This window comes from Ailuropoda melanoleuca, chromosome 8 (assembly GCF_002007445.2).
Source record: "Ailuropoda melanoleuca isolate Jingjing chromosome 8, ASM200744v2, whole genome shotgun sequence".
Taxonomy (NCBI): domain Eukaryota; kingdom Metazoa; phylum Chordata; class Mammalia; order Carnivora; family Ursidae; genus Ailuropoda; species Ailuropoda melanoleuca.
Genome location: NC_048225.1, coordinates 5,769,990 through 5,789,741, shown reverse-complemented (window position 1 = coordinate 5,789,741; position 19,752 = coordinate 5,769,990). Strand labels below are relative to the sequence as shown.

Here is a 19,752-nt window from a genome sequence, read left to right as displayed (position 1 = left end):
AAAAGTTAAGAAAAAAGTCCTTCAAATACAAGCCAACACAAAACCAAGAGTTTCTTTTTTATGTAATAGTAACCTCAATTACTAAACAGGGACATTTTGCCATAGTAACTGCGAGTACCTCTAAGAAACACCAAGACACAAAAAATATTCAGGCAAAAAGCAAGCAGTTATAGGGATCAACCTAAAATAAGGGAAGAAATGACAAGGAAACTCATATCAAAAGCATAAAAAAAGAACGGTCTACAGTGTTCCAGGCCAGCGTCCCAAAGAACAAGAGGACTGCAGACATTTAAAGATTTCCAACAATGCTTAGCAATTGTTCTCCATCTCCTTTAAGACAAAATTATAGGAAACTGCCAGTGTAACTTTCAGAAATTTTCACTTACAAGTAACAAACTTCTGTATGGCAACAAGAAATGAATACTCACCTATTTTCTAGTTTACATCATCTTTTTCTTCACAGATCTTTAACAGATTCTTTTAAGGTAAGGCCAAGCAGCTTCAACAAGGCCTCTCAGAGAACCAGGTTTCACATAAATGAGCTCTATTTGAGGATTCAAATCAAAACTGTAATATGAATACTTACAGGGCATATTCAGGTATAGGTAATTTGTTCACATCAAATATTTCTTTATCCTTCATCAGATACACGGAGCGTATATAGGAGACAAAACACTGTAAAAATAAGTGGTTTCAATGCATGATATATAATAGGAATGGAAAGCAAATTTAAACCAGACAAAAGAAAAATAACCAAAGGGATAAATTCAATAGGAGTGAAAAATCTTAAAAAATAATTGAGCATATCTCCTTTCCACAAAAAAAAAAAACCTGCCTTTTTAGAACTGTAATATTAGATAAGACTTTAAATTTGGTTTCATCAAGCCAACTCAACATAGAATATCACCTCAAAAAGCTATTCTAGAAGTTAGTATCATCCTGCTGCAATACGCTATCATGCGGGGAAAATGTAGGCTTTGGAATCATACAGATGACAATCTTAGCTCCTTATCTCACTAGCTGAGCAAATCTCTTGGGCCTCTGCCAGTTTCCTCGCCTAGCAAAGATCATAGTACCTTCTACTTCAAGTGTTACGGGAGAAATTAACCCAAAAAAATGCATCTAGAGTACCTGGGCATATATTCTGGAATATAGTAAATACCAATAAATATTAGCAAGCTATTAGTAATTATTTTAGTAGTCAAAGGATATGTTTTCCAACAAAATAAAATGTTACTGTATTTAAATTAAGCTTGACAAAATCATGACAGAAAAAAGTTTATTTCTAAAGCCTTCCCTTTTATATTATCATGTCAACTAATTTGTCATCATCAACTTGTGCTATTTTTCTCTGGTGTTTAAAAAGAAAAAAGGTATCTTTATACCAAGAACTATATAAACCAAAAAGTAAACATGATCCTGATCCTTTGTCACCCTTAACATAGTCAGGCAACAAAGATCATGAAACACATCTAAGCAAGCATTTATTATTTTAAAATTTTATGTTTGTAAAGTATATTTAATTCCCATTTCTATATTTCCTGAACTTCGCATTTGCTCTAACTTTACACTAATCCTTTCTTCAAATCATTTTCCCTGTCTCCATAAGCCTGAAAAGCAATGAATGGTTCCAGTTCAAGGATAATTTTTCCCCCTACAATTATTCACCAAAAAAAAAAAAAAAAAAATTGCCCCTGTTGCCTATTGTTTTTGTTCTATCCAGATTATAATCAAAGGCTAGAAAATCACTTCTATGAGACTGGATAGCTTGCTGCTGCTGGCAATGCAGTTAGCCATTCAGCTAAACCATGCGTGACACCCAATAAATCACATCATTTATTTCAATGTGCATTCTATAATCTTTGTTCTGGAAGGCTCATTTGTTGTATGCACAAACCAGTGAAACATCCTTCCAATGTTCCTTATTTCCTGATTCATAATTGAATGACCTCTTAGGTATGGAGTAAGTCATGACATTTCAGAATTCATGTATAATATTTTTTAATGTGCATACTATTACCAAAGCTGTTAAAAGAGAGATTTAACTCTTAACTTAAAGTATGCCTACTAGACAAAATATGCACACAAATGTTTGCATGTTCAAAAATTAAGAAAAAAAAATTTTTTTTTTCGTTTAAAGGCCCTTTTCATTAGATTTCAGGTGAAGTGAGCTGCTAGAAATTCAACTTTGCACAGTTCCATATTTGGTTTTCTTATATTTCTCCTGATGTATCATGGAAGTTCTGAAGAAAGTCACACAATGACTGCAGTCTCAGGCCTGCTACTTAATAGCTTATGTGACCCTGGACAATTTTTTATTTTCTCAATCTATTATTTACTCCTGTATAAAATCACATCGATACCACCTCCCTAATGGGTTGCTGGGAAGAAGAAGTTAAGAGCGTATCAAACTACCATGTCGAAGAGTCATGTCATGACTAAGTGCTTAACACCAAGTAAGCATTCAAATTTTAGCTTTCATCACTCATGTTATTTTAAGCACAGGGAGGCTAACTTGATAAAATATAACATAAGTTAATTTTTAAAAAGGAATGTAAAATCTGCTCTTTAAATAAAACTTCCTTCCGAGAATTCCAGTTTCCAAACCATTAACATAAAAGCCTTACTACTGACCGGTTCTTCCACTCAGACTCCTTATCTACTTAGGATGTAGACGTCCACATCTCCTTACTTCCTTCCCCTCACTTCATCTATCTGCTGAAATAGGATCCAACCTCTGAATCCTAAATCTCTTAACTCACTACTGATATGTTATGGGAAATACAGAGATAGAAATCATATGTAGATCTCATAACTCCAATGTAAGTAAAACCATGGTGAAAAGGGACTCAAATATTTGTCCATTTAAAGACTGGGTAGCTGTAAGCACAACACAAAATTATTTCCCTTCCTCCCTTCCTAAGCATCTGCTGCTGGGCACTCTAAGAACTAAAAAGTAATTTTAACTGAAAGTGAGAATTCTTTTTTTTTTTTTTTAAGATTTTATTTATTTATTTGACAGAGATAGAGACAGCCAGTGAGAGAGGGAACACAAGCAGGGGGAGTGGGAGAGGAAGAAGCAGGCTCATAGCAGAAGAGCCTGATGTGGGGCTCGATCCCATAACGCCGGGATCACGCCCTGAGCCGAAGGCAGACGCTTAACCGCTGTGCCACCCAGGCGCCCCTGAAAGTGAGAATTCTTTGTATTTGCTAGTCAAAAGGATTTCTAAGTCAAAAAATTAATTTGGGAACATTAAGTCATATTTATAGACTAAAATTTCATTCCTAAAGACAATTTAGTAAAAATGCTAGGCTTTCTAGAAATTTAACCTAACATAAAAAATTAAAGTAAGTTTGCTAAAGAATCACAGAGTTGACTGACAGTTTCCCAGGTTACTCTAAAAAATTCATTATCTGTATAAAAGTTAAAGAATACGATAAAGTTATCTGCAAATTGCACTAAATATCTGAAGCATAACCATGAAACCTAGAAGTACTAGAAAATGATGAATTTTAACTTTATTATATGGTTCATTCCAACTAAGGTATCCAATTTACCAATGACTTACCCTTTGAGCTCTTTCTTTTAAATCTTGGTCTTGTGCTAAAAATGATTCCAATTTTTTCTGGACATCAATAAGTTTTTCTGGGTTGATTCTTTATAACAAAAAAAAAAAGGTTAAACTAGGACATCTCAATCTTAGAAACAAAAGACAGCATATAGCATTTTCTTATTTTCCTCAATATTTTTAAATTTATAACTTTATTTCTCATTTAGGAGCCAGAGTAGACTGAAATTAAACTAGACATAAATTTGACTCTCACGTATTATGCGTAATGTGGGGGGGGGGGGAAGATCAAGATCAGAAATCTCTCAATGCCCCATGCTGAGTGAAAGATACTAAGGTTAACATCCAATTATCACTGGTTACTTCTTACATCCATGAGGTTAGAAAGTAGCCTCTCATGGGAGATCTATTGTCCATGAAATAAAATAAATGAAATCTAATGTCAGTTTTGTAAGTACTTCCATTTTCAGTCAAATATCATAAAACTAGTTTCAAGTAATAAATAACTAGCTAAAAGATATAAATAATGTTTTCCTTATCTGGAAATAAGGCATAATAACAAATTCCACCAAGGGAGGCTACACAAAAGAATGAAATTCTTTTGGGGGTCTATGTCTCACAAAAGAAATTCCACTCGTTTCTCTGAGTTTAGACTGAACCACTTTGCTTCTGCAAAGCCAAGGTGGTGGTAGGTGGGGATAGATGAGGTGTTCTTTACCTTCATTTAATTATAAAATCACATATAAAATCAAAGACACAAAAGGTAGAAAACCCTCACTAGACCTCAACAATTAACAACTCACAGCCTTGTTCCACAGAACGCTTACCCAACCCCTCAGCTCCCCCTACACCCCCCCACCCCCGCAAACACCGTCCAAGTTATTTCCTTCCAAGAAAAGCCAGTGTTTCAAGGACCCCAGTGCAGGTGAAACTTTGATCCTGATCAATTCTGCTGACAATCTAAATGTCTTCAATAAACAGCACAATCTCCCAAAATGGACATAAAACCTACAAATCTCATCCAAGAGGTATAATCCTCTCAACCCCCCATGCCTGCTGAAGGTAACAAGTTCTCTGCTTCATCTTATTTTCTCCATGAACAGTCTTCAAAACTTGTTTAAAAAAAAAAGTAAACAAAAAAGTCACAAACCAGACAGCAGAAGACAAGAGAGAGGAGGGAACTAAGTGTACATAATTCAGCATAATAATTCTGTGCCTCTGTTCTCCTAACAAGCACATCAAGACACCCAGCAGTTCTTACTTGATTTCCTTCACAGGCACTTTTTTCTGGAGAAGCTGCTGCACCATCCCTTTTTCTTCTGAGGGAAGCAAAATTAATAAGGCTTCACCATCCTCTTTGTACCTAAACAAACAAAAAATCCCTTCCACATAAGTGCAATCTGCATTTTACATTTTAATAGTCTGATGAATAGGTAACACAGAAGCAACTTCACCTAATTAGTAAATACAAGGAATACCATTTTTTTAACTTCTGTGACAAGAGAAAACTAGGGTTCTGAGCATATTTTTCAAAATTCACCACTAATTATAATTCTGAGTGACTTTTAAGTTCTACCACAGGAGAGCCAGATCCCAAGAAACAAATCAACTAAAAAAAAATCTTTTCTTTTTTTTTTTTTTCTTTAGGGAGAAAGGGGTAGAGAGAGATGGAGAGAGACAATTTTAAGCAGGCTCCATGCATAGCACAGAGCCTGACACAGGGCTCGATCTCACGACCTTGAGATCATGATCTGAGCCAGAATCAAGAGTCGGAGGCTTAATGGACTGAGCCACCCAGGCGCCCCTAAAAAGATTTCTTAAATACCTCTCTACTTATAGCAAAAAGACAATTTCCCATTCAAGCCACAAGAGAATTATAATATAATTAGTAATTTAAGAAACATGGTACCCAATACATTAAGGAAATCAAGTCATCTTTCTGGGGATTTTATAGCTTGGGAGTAACACTGTTTAGTGGCATCAGTTTTAAGAAATGGATCTCTACTCAAATGAAAACCTAACCTCCAATCCATGTACTTCTCGTCCCTTACCTAGTAAAATTCTTATTTCATGTTGTACCACCAGAAATTTCTATTTAAGTGGGCCACAATGCACTCAGAGTACTTAAGCTTTTTGTGCCACTTGCATACAGATTTCCGGGATAATTCAGTGTCAGCCATTGTGTGCAAGCAGTAAGACAAAATGGAATTGGGGGTTTGTGGAATTTTTTTAAAAAGAAACAAAAGAAAAAGTATTCTCATCAAAGCACTCTATTCAGGGTTCATGCTATGAGGAGCAAATTTTCATATATAAATAAATAATTTAGTGAGAAAGGTGACAGGCATAAACTGTGAACACCACAAAGAAATAGAAGAATATCCCTGTCTTCAGTGATCTAACAATCTAGCTGCCTAGAGAACACACACACACACACACACACACACACACAAAAGCAAGAGATCCCACAGAACATCCCCCAAGATGGTACATTACTAAATGTAAAAGGACGACCAAGGGCAATAAATGCCACAAACTCAGAAGTGGAAAGAGACCACTCAGGGTCAGCCAGAGAAACACAAACCTGTCAGGGCAGATGGAATCTGAGGAGGACCTTAAAAGTCAACAAAAAAGGGAAAATCTAAAGTCTTCCAAAGGGGGAGAATAGCATGAACAAAGGAGGAGAAACCAAAAAATACAAAGCAAACATAGTTAACTAAAGATAGCAGAAATCCAACTGAAGCCAGAGTAACTAAATGGACAGCAGAAAAGAGTGCCAGAAAGGGACATCAGTGTCTGGTTTTGGACGACTCTGGACGCCTGTATCTAGAGAGCTAGAATATCATCACTGTACGTAAGCACAATTTTATCACTGAACACTGGAGGGGAAAACTAGCTGTGTTGACTTACTGGAGGTACTATAAAGACAGAAGAGTAATTTTCACCTCATGCTGATTTCAAAACTCCACTCCTACACACAAGGTGAAATTCCAGTGCAATATCTTTACAGAAGTATCTGTATGTATACATGTGCACACACACAGAAAAGTATGAAATAAAATCTACCAAAAGTGCTAAAAGTTCTCTTTAACTCATAAATTAAACAAAATTTTAAGGGGCCACTAAATGCCAGGCACTAAAACTGACATAGTTCTGGCTGTCACAGAGCTTACAGACTATCAGGGACAGACAGCAAAAGCAGTAACTAACAATAAAATGGTATGAGTGTTACGGTAGGCATACCGGAAGCTGTAAAGACATAATAGAGAGCTCTACCGAATGTTGTCCAGGAGTCAAAAAAACTGCTCTGAGCAAATGACATCTAGGAGCAGAGACCTAAAAAATTAGGAATTAGTCCAAATTAGGGGAGAGTCAAGTTTTCCAGGGAGAAAAGGCAACATTTAAGCAAGTCCAGTGGATAATTTCACCTTCTTCATGCTTATTAGCTTTTCCTAGGGTTTCTAAATGCATGTGTATTAAACAGGGAGAGAAAGGAGTAAGGCTGAACATACATTTACTGCTTTTACTGTTTCATAAATGAGAAACTAATACCAAATACCTTCCTCATTATATTTCTACACCAACTATTACAATTCAAAATGTTTCATCATCATCTGCTATGAAGAAATATGAATTTAAAGCATTTCCCCTAAGCAGCGCTGGACTAAACCATCTGTGAAGGCAGAAATCACTAGTATATGAAGTAGTGAGGTGACACCCTGAGCAGACATGGTCTCTGAGAACCTCTCAACTTCCGAAGCTGGTACAGGGGTAAAGAGAAATCTCGAAGGTTATCAAAACAGCACCACTGAAGCCCTTGGATCTTCAGACGGACTCAGAAGTAGGAATAATAAGCCTTAATCATTACATCTATCTTGTCTACCCATTCATCCACCCAACCAGGGATAATCTGGAAGAATGGATCAGGATTCAAGTCACAAAAGGGCCATATTCAAACTTTTTACGACTGTAACAGCTAAAAGACAGATCTGCCCAAGGTTAGGACAGAGTGCAACACTGAAATTTAAAAGAACAAAATTCCCAGAGGAAAATGGAAAAAATGTCCAAAGTCGAATCCCACAAGGCAAGCATCTATCAAAAAGATCATCACTGGCCACTTGATGATGTGGCCTATTCAACATCACACACATCTTTTCCCTATAACAACGTAAAGCCCAAATACCTCCCCCACACCGATACCCAAAAATTTCCAGTAAGCTTTCATTTCCGATATAAAAACATATCTAAAAAGATGCCAGAAGTACATTTCTCTTTTTTTTTTTCCCACATGCTTCAAAGGATAGTCTATTTACCCATGAGCTGGCTTTTTATATTTCAAAAGCAATATCCAAGGACTGAGGCTTGGTATACGTGTAAAGAGAAATAAACGTTCTTCACAAGATCTACATTTGGAACTCCATATTCGACAGGTTATTGTAAACATTCTAGGCACCAAATAAAAAGCCCTGCATCTGAAACACAACAAAAAAAATCTCATTTTCACCCTCAGTAGCAATACCATGTTACATTTATGCAGCCCTTTAGAATTTAGGAGAAACTTCATTTTACATTAATTTGCCAGTCTTTTATATGCAAGCAACTGGTAGAAGAGGCAAAAAAATTTCTGGAAAGATCAAGAAGCTATCCAAAAAAAAAAAAAAAAAAAAAAAAAAAAAAAAAAAAAAAAAAACCACCAGAAATCTAGAACAAAAACCACTGGCTAATCATTATATATATCAGAGGCGTAAACTTCCAGTTCACTTTCTTTTTCAGCTCTACCAGGACTCCCTCCAGAAAGAAGGATCCTTAATAGGTTGATTATGATTGACTGACACCAAGAAGCTTACCTTCACATCCTACAGCTCACTAACGTTTCTAGCTAAACTTGGGAGGCCCAGGCCACTGACTTCTGGGTCCCAATGGTAATTCCTCCACTGAAATAATAACCTCAAAACAGACTCTGGCCAGAAGAAGTAGAAAAGTCCTGCCATTCTGACAATAATTTGCCTTCTACCCAATGACCACTAGTCCTCAACTACTCCAATGCCTATTCCCCAACACACCAACTCCACTCTAGCTAAGACTTTTAAGTATCCCTTAAACTTTGCCCATTCAGACGTCTAACTACTGCTGTTGCAAGATCTGCCAGAGCTCACAACTGCCTGGCTATTCTCAGTTCTACCAGCCTGGTTCTCCAAGTTACAGATCAGGCTGGAAAAGAATCTGTTAGAATAATTTCCTTTTTGTAATTTAAAAAATACGTATGTAAACATACGTGAAAATGTTTCTAGGTGGTGAGATGTAGGTGGCACGTTCTGCCAACATCTAGAATCTATACAGTAAATAAACACTATTTTTATAACAAAACACAAGTTATTATGAAGTAAAAAACAAAAAAATGTATATGCTTTTAAAATCTACATATTTTCTGTCATTCTCACTTCACTGAACACATCTTAGTACTATCAATATTAGGGTACTTCTCCTTATCTTAACCAGTAAAGTTGAGGACATATATGAATGCACGTTTCCTACCTACCATACATTTGTACCTAAAAACTGCTCACTAAATATTTGGTGAGTGAACAGATGCAAACAAACCACCAGGGGTTGCATAAGCAGACTGGATTTAGAGTCAAAAGAACTGAGTCCAAGCCCCAGCTGTACTATTCATTAGCTTTATAACCTTGGATAATGAGTCTCTTTATCACCATATATTCTTATTTATAAATTAACAGTGTGAAGGAGATGATCCAGGTCCCTTCAGAATCTATACATGTGATTCTTTTTTTTAATAATAATTTTTTATTATGTTATGTTAGTCACCATACAGTACATCCTCAGTTTTTGATGCAGTGTACCATGATTGACTATTTGCGTATAACACTCAGTGCTCCATGCAATATGTGCCCTCCTTAATACCCATCACCGGCCTATCCCAATCCCCCACCCCCCTCCCCTCTGAAGCCCTCAGTTTGTTTCCCAGAGTCCATAGTCTCTCGTGGTTCATTCCCCCTTCTATTTACCCCCCCTTCATTCTTCCCTTCCTTCTCCTACCGATCTTCCTGCTATTTCTTATGTTTCATAAATGAGTGAAGCCATAGGATAATTGTCTTTCTCTGCTTGACTTATTTCACTTAGCATAATCTGTGATTCTTAACATACTAGTCGTTGTTCACAATATAAGTAGGACCAGGAGGTGGACAAACAGAGACAACTCTTGGGTACACTCTGCTATCCCACAGCCTTCTTTTTGTCCCCCTCCCTGCATCTCCTTTTCTCCTCCCTACACCTTAGCCTTACCTGTGGCAACCAGCCCCATGGCGTCTGTCACTGAGCAACAACAGTGCAGTCAGCCCTGCACATGCACATAGAGGGCTACGGGAATCAGACTCCAACTGTTCTGTTCCTCCTGCACAACGTGGCACAAAGGAGTGCTTATCCCAGGAAAAAGGGGATCTCTGACTCATGGAATACCTAAAGACTCTACACTAGATTTAAGAGAAAAGGACAGACTGGGAAATATTCTGGGAAAAATAAAGTCACATGTAGCGTTAAAATCTTGGAAATACAAGGAGGTACACCACAACAGGCTCAACAGTTTGACAAACAAAGTTCACGGTAATTGGAAAGAAATCAAGTTGGCTGACGTGTGTTGCATGGAAAGATTCTAACAAACTGATTAGAACAAGGATTTAAAGAGTTCACAGAGAAAGGGTAGAAATCATTAGAGTCTATCAACTCTGTCCCCAGAATTTAAAAAAAGACTAAACTAAGTTTTTATACACTAAAAACAAGAAGAAAACACATATAAAAGTAGTGCCTAAAACAGACTTGTAAGGACCCAGATGAGCAGCCAGGGGACCCGACAGAGCTGCACCTGGATTCCTGATCCACAGAAACCGTGAGATAATATATGGTTCTTGCTTTAAGCTACTACACTGTGGGGTAATCTGTTATACTGCAGTAGATTAATTAATTTCCGGTAAGCTCTGATTCATGAGTCTGATTTGATAAAGTAATTGTGTTATCTCAATTGTCTACTCTGTGCCAAGCCCTGTTCTAAGCACTTGGGGTAGGTATATCAATTAAGTAGACATATTTCTTTGCCTTTATGGAGCTTACATTCCAGTGAAGAGAAACGGAAACAATGTCATAAGGAAAAGCTCTAGTATATTTGAAGGTATTAAGTGCTATGGAAAAAAGAAAGTACAGAGTGAGGTAAAGAGGAGTGGCTGGCTCAGATTAAGAAAGATAGCCATGAGGATGCTCAAGGAAAAACCATTCCAGCAAAAGAAACAGTAACATAAAGGGACCATGGGGGATGGGGGGAACATGCCCAGCATGAAGGAGAAAGAGCTCGACCAGCATGGGGCAGAGGGGAATAGAAAGTAAGGTTGGACGGGGTTGAATAATAGCAAGTCACTGGCTTTTATTCGGAGTGAAGAGGAAACCATCAGAGGAATGACATGATCTGACTTGTGTTTAAAGGGATCACTCCGCCTGCTGTATGGGGAACAGACAGCTGGAGAGCAAGGGGGAAGTGCCTGGAGCTAACCGACAACTCCTAAAAAATATCAGCCCACTTACTCACCTCTGTAGCTAACCTGGCCCGTCTCTATCCCAGCTCAATGCTTCCTGATGCAAAATAAAGAACAGGTTTTGCCCTTTTTTAAAAAACTTTAAATTTTAAACAGCAACTAGATCAAGGCAGAAGGCCATGTAAAGAAGCATTATCTACCTAGAAGAAGCAGGCTGAAGATAGGATCTTCATAACTCTAAGCTAAAGGAATTAAAGAAACAAGAATTTTTACTAGCAAAGACTGCCCCATCTCATACCTAACATATTCAGAGTAACCCTCAAGTAAATTAAGGCTCATGGAAATTGTCTTTTCACTTTTATTATTTCAGTTTACAAAACAATTAAGGACACTTTTAAAAAATTCTCTTTATTATCTATTCCATAAAGTACCAGTATTTTCCACAAACCATTAACTCTTCAAAGTTATCACAGCAGAAATTTTAACTACTTTGCATCTTCATCTTTGCTGTTGTTGATCTAAACTGCTGCCAGGGAGTGTGCGATTCAAAGAGATGGCCTCTGCTGCCCCCTCGTGGAACCACACTCTGCTATCTACATCGCTCACAAAGTCTGAGAGGAGGCAAGTAAGGCTCAGCCGGAATTATTTTAACCCGACTCTGGAAAACAACAGTTGCCCATATAAAAACTCATCTTTTTTTAAAAAGTAAGCTCTAGGCCCAACATGGGGCTTGAACTGATGAATTTGAGATCAAGAGTGGCATGCTCTACTGACTAAGCCAGCCAGGCACGCTCACCTTTTATATTTAAACTCCCAGCAGTTACGTATGAACAGTTATACATTAAACTCACACCTTCCATCCACAGACCTCTACTCCCCAAATAAAAGCATTTAAAAAAAAAAGAGGAGTGGGGTGAGTGGGGTGCCTGGGTGGCTCAGCCAGTTAAGCATCCAACACTTGATCTCAGCTCAGGTTATGTATGACCTCAGGGTTGTGAGTTCAAGTGCTGCACTGGACTCCACATTGGGCATGGAGCCTACTTTAAAAAAATAATTAATTTAAAATTTAAAAAAAAAGTATCTGATGTATGCCTACTTTCCATTTCCAAATTTTTTATTTTCAAATGGGTATTATCTTAAGAAATGGAAAAGCTTGGTTTGATGAGTACCAAAAACTGCAAGCCCTAAAGACAATCGTTTTTAAGTACGATGCCTCACAAAATACAGCTTGATAAAAATTATGTTCATATTCCTTGCCTCACTTGTCTGTAAACGAGATCATTTTGTTAAAAGGGGTGTGAATGGTTAAGGAAAAAAGACAAAATTTTTCTCAATACTAAGGATCAAGAGAAATTTAGGTGAATCAATTAAAACAAAGTACCTCAAGACAAGTACCGGAATCACTATTTTCACTCAGCTAAAACACAGGAAGGAAAAAAGGATTCCTCAAACTTTAGCTATTTTGCCACAAAGCACTGAATTCATTTCTCTATATTCATATATTATAGCTCACTTCCACAAGTAAACACTGTCTGGCAACCCAGTTTTAATTACAGCATAAACACAGGATTTTAATTAGTTTCAAATTTTAATTTAGCCTTTATTCAATTCCATTATCCAGTCTCATGGCCCACGAAACTTTCTAATTATCTGTAAGCCCATTAATGGCAACTTTTAAACTGCAATTTCGCTATTTTTTTTATTAAACTGCCCAAGAAAAAATAAGCATTGCATATCCTAAACATTTCCACTGACTATTCATCTAAAAGAGTTGATTAAAACATTTTTAATTGGTTACAAGGGATCAAACAGACTTATACTTTAAAAATTAATGACATCAGAAACTGCATTACAATAGTTTTTCAAATTAGCATCATCTCTTCAAACACAATTGTGATCTCGCTGTAGCTACTCTTCATCTCGTCATTAGGACCAATTTAACGTTCACCCTGGTATGTTTGACTATATAAGATTTTCAACCTCTGGGAACCCAAGACCCTGAAATAACGCTCTCTGGTGAACTGTTTTCTGATGCAATGAGATGTCCAATCATCTTCATAAAGGACAAATAATTGTAAAATACTGTTTAAAAGAGTTCTGTAGAGTGGCTCAGTTGCTTAAGCATCTGCCTTCAGCTCAGGTCATGATCCCAGGATCCTGGGATGGAGCCCGGAGTAGGGGGAGTGGGGGGGGCTCAGCGGGGAGTGTGCTTCTATCTCTCCCTTTGCCTCTCTCCCTGCTTGTGCGCTCTCTCGCTCTCTCTCTGACAAATCAAATCAATCAATAAAAGTGTTCTATAAAGAAATCCGTTTGCCCTATGTCAACGCCAAATGGCACAACTAATAAGCCCATGTGCCCCTGGAGCAGTATGCTCCTGAGAAGCCATGTCCCACTTTATCTAAAATGCGAATGTGTGCACAGGTACATATACAAATTCATACATGCTACACATTTACTGAAGAGCGTGAAACACTGGAGGACCATTCATTCCACCAACCACTACCTACCACTTCTGAGACTCTCACTATGAAAGATAACCTAAACATGTACCCAATACGAAGATCAAGGATACACCACCCACCTTCCTCTAAAATGGAAAACAAGACCTCTGTTTTACCCAGGTCCCATTTTCTTAAACCCCACAAGAAATCAAAATGTCCCCAGTCTACAGGCAGGTCTGTCTGAAGGCACGATGACGCCATATACAGAACTCATTTCTAACTCCACTGCTTGTTCAAATTATTTGTTAATTGCAATAAAAACACTTTTGACCCCGAAGTACATAAATGCTATTTTTAAATAGCTTTATCATTCACTATTATATTATTCTCTCCCTTCATGCTGGACAAAAGAAATGTGCTGGAGTACATTTTGATTATAGCCCATGTTTAATGGCCCACAAGGTTAATGTGAATCAAGCAATCAAACATGTTATGAAGATTAAAAATGAACAGAAGGAGAGCTCTACTTGTTCTCAGGCTACAAAAGGACATGAAAAACCTTCACATTAGCCAAAACATATAACAAAATTCACCAATTATGACCAAAAAAAATTTTTTTTTCTTTAAAGCCATCCAAAAACTATGGATTCAAATAAATTTAAAATAACTACACGCTAAGGAGATTTACTAGATAAACAAGGGACAGGGGACACTTGGGGTTTCTTGCTGGAAGGGACACAGGGCAAGCAGGAGAGCAAGCCTGCTGGAGAATGACACTTACTGCTTGGAAGATGGTTTAAATCTTGTGTCTAAAGATCCATCTCTGAGAAACCATTCAGCTCATTTAAGTTGTGACTTAAAAATCGGAAGTAACTGTTGGACCAGGCAGACCAACAGGTGGTGCTCTGGCATCTCCTGCATCATCAAGTATCAATGTCTCACTGACAACCATGTTGTAAATACTCATCCAGTTTCAGTGAGAAAGTAAATGGTACAAGGTAAATCCAAAGAAACAGTCCGTCTGTGGCTAATCGCAATTACTCATAACCCTACTAGCATTATTTAGATTGTTTCCAATTCTTAACCGTTAGTTACAAAGGTCAGTAAAATGAACATCTTTACTGCAAGTTTACCCATCTCTGTTTTCTTAAGATCAGTGTTTCAATGTGGAATGTAGGTATGAGGAGGAACTCTAAGGCTTGCATAATTATTACCACATGCTCTCCAGAAATGTGCTAACCAGTTACCATTCTATCAACAGTGTACACCTCTGAACTGCAATAGCAAAGATAAGAGTCAGCACACCTACCTGGCAGTTCTACCAGCTCTGTGAATGTATGTGTTGGCATCCTCTGGACAATCAAACTGAAGAACCCAATTCACAGCTGGGAAATCTGTACAGAAGGAATGTCAAGTTAGGAAATCAGTTTCAAGATCTATCCTGCTGTACTATTTTTATTTTTTTTTAAGATTTTATTTATTTATTTATTTGACAGAGAGAGAGAGCACAAGCAGGGGCAGGAAGAAGGGAGGGAGAAAGGAAGAAGGAAAAGCAGACTCCCTGCAAAGCAGGGAGCCAGAGGAGGGGCTCCATCCCAGGGCGCTCCATCCCAGGACCCCGGGGTCATGACCCGAGCGGAAGGCAGACGCTTAACTGACTGAGCTACCCAGGTGACCCACTATTTTTATTTTAGAGTATCACTTGCCAGGGCTTTCCATCACATCAAAATCTGTGAACTTTATTAAAGATAAAATCAATTGCATGAACCAAGAGATAATAAACAATTCTCCTTTGATAAATAGCAGTTGAATATGAAGATAATTTTTTATCTGACACAGAAGAGATTGCTTTGTGTCAGACAAATAAGGAAATACCCTGATGTTTAATAGCCTAAAAGAAACCACTTCTCATGGGCTCCTGGTGAACTAAAAAACTGAGTTCTCAATTTAAATGAAACTTTACTTTCCTTGCTCTTCCCATTTCCATTTGAATTAATGATGTCTTTCTAAGTCCCTTTTCTTATTTCTCAGCAATAACTATTCCATACACATATCTGGCTACAGAAGTTTTCATTCATTTCCAGACACCCTGTTCTCAACTCCTTAAAAGAACTACCTTTAATCATCTGTGGATTTTGCTGCGAGGATTTCAGATCAATTTCTATAACACAGAAACAGGCTGGGCACTAAAACAAAACAAAACCAAACCAAAAACAATGATGGAGGTAGCAGAAGAGGAATGACAGAGAGGTAACAAAAGGAAATCCCCGGTAATTTTTCTAAATTTGGTAAAAATTAAGAAGTACGGTATAAGAATGTCACTTCAAAATATAAAACTAAATACCAAAAAAAGGACTAACAGAAATTTAAGGAGTTGCTTCTGAACAGCGAGGAGGTGCAGAGCCTACTAGGGATCCTAGCTTATTTTGACCCATGTGCATGTGATAATTCAGTAAAAAAAAAAAAGTTAAAAAAGTTTTGGAAGGATACTGGTGTATTCTAAAGAAATTCTAGGATGCTTACTTAAGAATAGAGCATCAGAATATTCATTGCACATTTTTAGAATAAAAAGAGTGAAACTTCAATGTTCATTATTCTGGGCATGGGTCAATTCATACCATGAGACACTCTACAAAACACACTGGATCTTTATATGTCAACACTGAAAGACTTGGGGCACCTGGCTGGCTCAGTAGAGCGTGTGATCTTTGAATTCTGAGTTTGAGCCCCATGGAGAATGTAGAGATGACTTAAAAATAAAATCATAAAAAAAAAAATGGGAAGACTTCAAAAGCAAGTCCTACACTAGCATCTACAACATTGTTTATGTAAACTTTTTCTATACCCTCTACTTTTTATATAGCTTATGAATATGTTCATATAAACTTTTTAAAATAAGCTAAAGAGGTTTTTGACATTTCTGTACTATAACTGAAGCCTATGAAGCCCTTTTCAGAATGGTTTTATGTGCATAAGGTAAAATAAATAGAAAACAGTTATAAGCTGTTTTATTTTTTACTGAAGTTTTTGATATAGTAATGTATATGCTTGTTTACTAACACATTAGACAACACAGTTGTGGGTCTAATAACTACCATATTATAAAAGTGGTACTGAGTGTAAACAATATACGAAAATAACTGCAAAAACTGTTATTTCAACCTAGAATTCTATTCCCACAACAACTATCATTCAAGAACAGGAAATGCCGGGGCGCCTGGGTGGCACAGCAGTTAAGCGTCTGCCTTTGGCTCAGGGCGTGATCCCGGCGTTCTGGGATCGAGCCCCACATCAGGCTCCTCTGCTATGAGCCTGCTTCTTTCCTCTCCCACTCCCCCTGCTTGTGTTCCCTTTCTCACTGGCTGTCTCTATCTCTGTCGAATAAATAAATAAAATCTTAAAAAAAAAAAAAAAGAATAGGAAATGCCTATAATAATTCAAATTTGCCCCCCATGCACCCTTACTGAAGAAGCTATTAGAGAATGAGATTTTATTTGTTTTTTTAGATTTTATTTTTAAGCAATCTCTACACCCAGTGTGGGACACAAACCCACAACCCCAAGACCAAGAGTCACATGCTCCACCAACTGAGCCAGTCAGGCACCCCTAGAAAATGAGACTGTAAATTTTTAAAAATAAAATGAGAAAATAAATCAAGAAAGAGGAAGCGATCTGTATAGAAGAGTCCCAGGATGACAAATGTGCAAGAAGTTTACGGAGCAACCAGTCTGGGCAAGAGCTGGAGACGGAGGAGAGAAACAGACTGCATGTGAATTATTGGAAAAGTAAGCACGGGACATCTGCTAGGACAGTTGAGAAAAATCAGAACTGGGATCACAAACTAAGCAAATCTTAACTATTAACTTAAAAACACAAAAGTAAAAGATCAGAGACAACTGGTATACCACTTCCCTCAGCAGACAATTACATGATCCAAACAAGGTAAATACAAAATGCTGATTTTACCAAGTCTTGGTATAACAACATAGGCTAGAGAGCATTAAAAATATGCATACTTGGCTACGGCCTCCAGTCACATAGGAATGAATGGATCTGATGTCTAAGATATGCTTTAAAATACTTCATGACGAACAAGGAAATGGGAAGAAAAAGGGGATCACGAAAAAGATCATCACCAAAGCTGGGTAGTATATATAAGGGTACACTGGATGTATTCTTTGTGTGTGTTTAAAATCTGCCACAGTTGTTAACATAAAGTAATTGAAAATTTTAAATTATCCCCTATTTATTCTCATGTTGTATATTCATATCTCTATTTCCTGTAATTACTTCCATACCCCATCCCCCCACCACAAAGCCACCAGCTATAAAATAGTATTGGTGACTTCTTGAAAGTTTAAATAAATTAAGTATGTCTTTACAATAAAAAAATTTGGTGAAAAANGGGGAAAAAATGGGCTTATAATTTTCTTGTTTAGTTGTTTTTTTTTTTTTTTTTTTAGATTTTATTATTTATTAGACAGAGAGAGACAGCCACCGAGAGAGGGAACACAAGCAGGGGGAGTGCGAGAGGAAGAAGTAGACTCCCAGCAGAGAAGCCTGATGCGGGGCTTGATCCCAAAACGCTGGGATCACGCCCTGAGCCTAAGGCAGATGCTTAACGACTGAGCCACCCAAGCGCCCCTGAGCTGTCATATTTTATCAAGTTTCCAATATTCAAAAAAACAAGAGCAGTTTTTCCTATCTTTAAACCTTTAATACTCCTTTGATTTTGTGGGCTCCTCAGGACTCTAGGATTATTCTCATAAACAATAAGCACAAAAGATGAAAATATGACCAAAATTTTCACTGATAGAGCCTTAATTCAGTTTACTTGTTTTTCTAAAAGAAGAAGGACCAATTCTTTGAGTGAAACTATGAATTCCCAAATCCATCCATTTATAAGCAAATTCTATAACCCATGACCCCAGAATATTTTCTGCTAAGCTCTTACCCAGTCCCCTGGCAGCAATATCAGTAGCAAAGAGCACAGCGGCTCTCTTGCGGACAAATTCATTGTAGACTTCCATCCTTCTCATCTGCTGCTGGCGGCCGTGCAGGGCAAGGATAGAGATGCCAGGACGTAGCCTGCAGAACACTCGGTACAGGTACTGAACCTAGACATGAACAGAGAAAGGAGTTTGACAGTTCCGGACAGCAGCACCACAGCAAGCTTATAAGATGAACAGCAAAATGTTTTAAGGAGCACAAGTTTCGCCAATTAAAAAATGTGGAGCAGAGAAAGGGCAATGCAGTCTAGAGTTCATGTCTTGAAGCACTTTTTGCTCACATTATTTCCTATGAGAACTTTTTTTAAAAATAGGCTCCCCTTACATTTTCAACTTGATAGCTGACATTTTTCCAAATGTATTTAGTTGCAAAACTGTAATTTTTGATATTATAAATGCTGAGATTTTAAAATAAACTTCTTATACATGTATCCAATAGATTCTAAGTAGCAATTTTAAAATATGTAAAAATAATGAAGGCCATGCCTGTGTGAAAGAAGGCCCTTCAGGGGAATGAAGCATGAGAGACTATGGACTATGAGAAACAAACTGAGGGCCTCAGAGGGGAGGGGGGTGGGGGAATGGGATAGACTGGTGATGGGTAGTAAGGAGGGCACGTATTGCATGGTGCACTGGGTGTTACACGCAACTAATGAATCATCAAACTTTACATTGGAAACCGGGGATGTACTGTATGGTGACAAACATAATAAAAAAACACTAAAAAAGAAAGAAGTCCCTTCAACTTTGCTATGAGCCTAAAACCACTACAAAAAAAGTTAAGTCCTTGAAAAAAATTAAAGACAAAATAAACTCCTCAAGGGAAAGAAATTTTGCATTTCTTCTCCTCCTTGAACTCTTATGTCAACTTTCTGACCCCACAGAATTTTATCTTAATAGTTTTGTGCTTCAAAGTCTTTTGATTATCTTATCAATATTTACAACTTCTCTACAACTTTTACAATAAAACAACGAATATCAGTTTTAATTTCTAATTTCCTGTGGCCATAAAGCCATTAAAGATGCTCAGACTAAGCTATTACTTCATTAGTATAGAACTGACCAGAACAAGAAATGTTAGAATTTGATAAAAAGCAAAACAAAGAGGTGCCTGGATGACTCAGTTAAGCATCTGCTCAGGTTATGATCTCAGGGTCATGGGATCGAGCCCCTCATTGGGCTCCCTGCTCCTTCT

The 19,752-nt window shown here is 37.5% G+C and overlaps 1 protein-coding gene across 1 annotated transcript in view; it reads right to left on the bottom strand.

Annotated features, from left to right (window-relative positions):
• DDX10 (DEAD-box helicase 10) overlaps window positions 1–19,752 on the bottom strand; it is a 261,469-nt gene that overhangs the window by 217,088 nt on the left and 24,629 nt on the right. The window contains exons 8-12 of the mRNA XM_034665709.1: window positions 18,503–18,665; window positions 14,858–14,942; window positions 4,831–4,932; window positions 3,570–3,657; window positions 587–675 (exon numbers count right to left, since the gene is read on the bottom strand). Of these exons, the coding sequence (XP_034521600.1) occupies window positions 587–675; window positions 3,570–3,657; window positions 4,831–4,932; window positions 14,858–14,942; window positions 18,503–18,665 (527 nt within the window). The remainder of the gene's footprint in view (window positions 1–586; window positions 676–3,569; window positions 3,658–4,830; window positions 4,933–14,857; window positions 14,943–18,502; window positions 18,666–19,752) is intronic.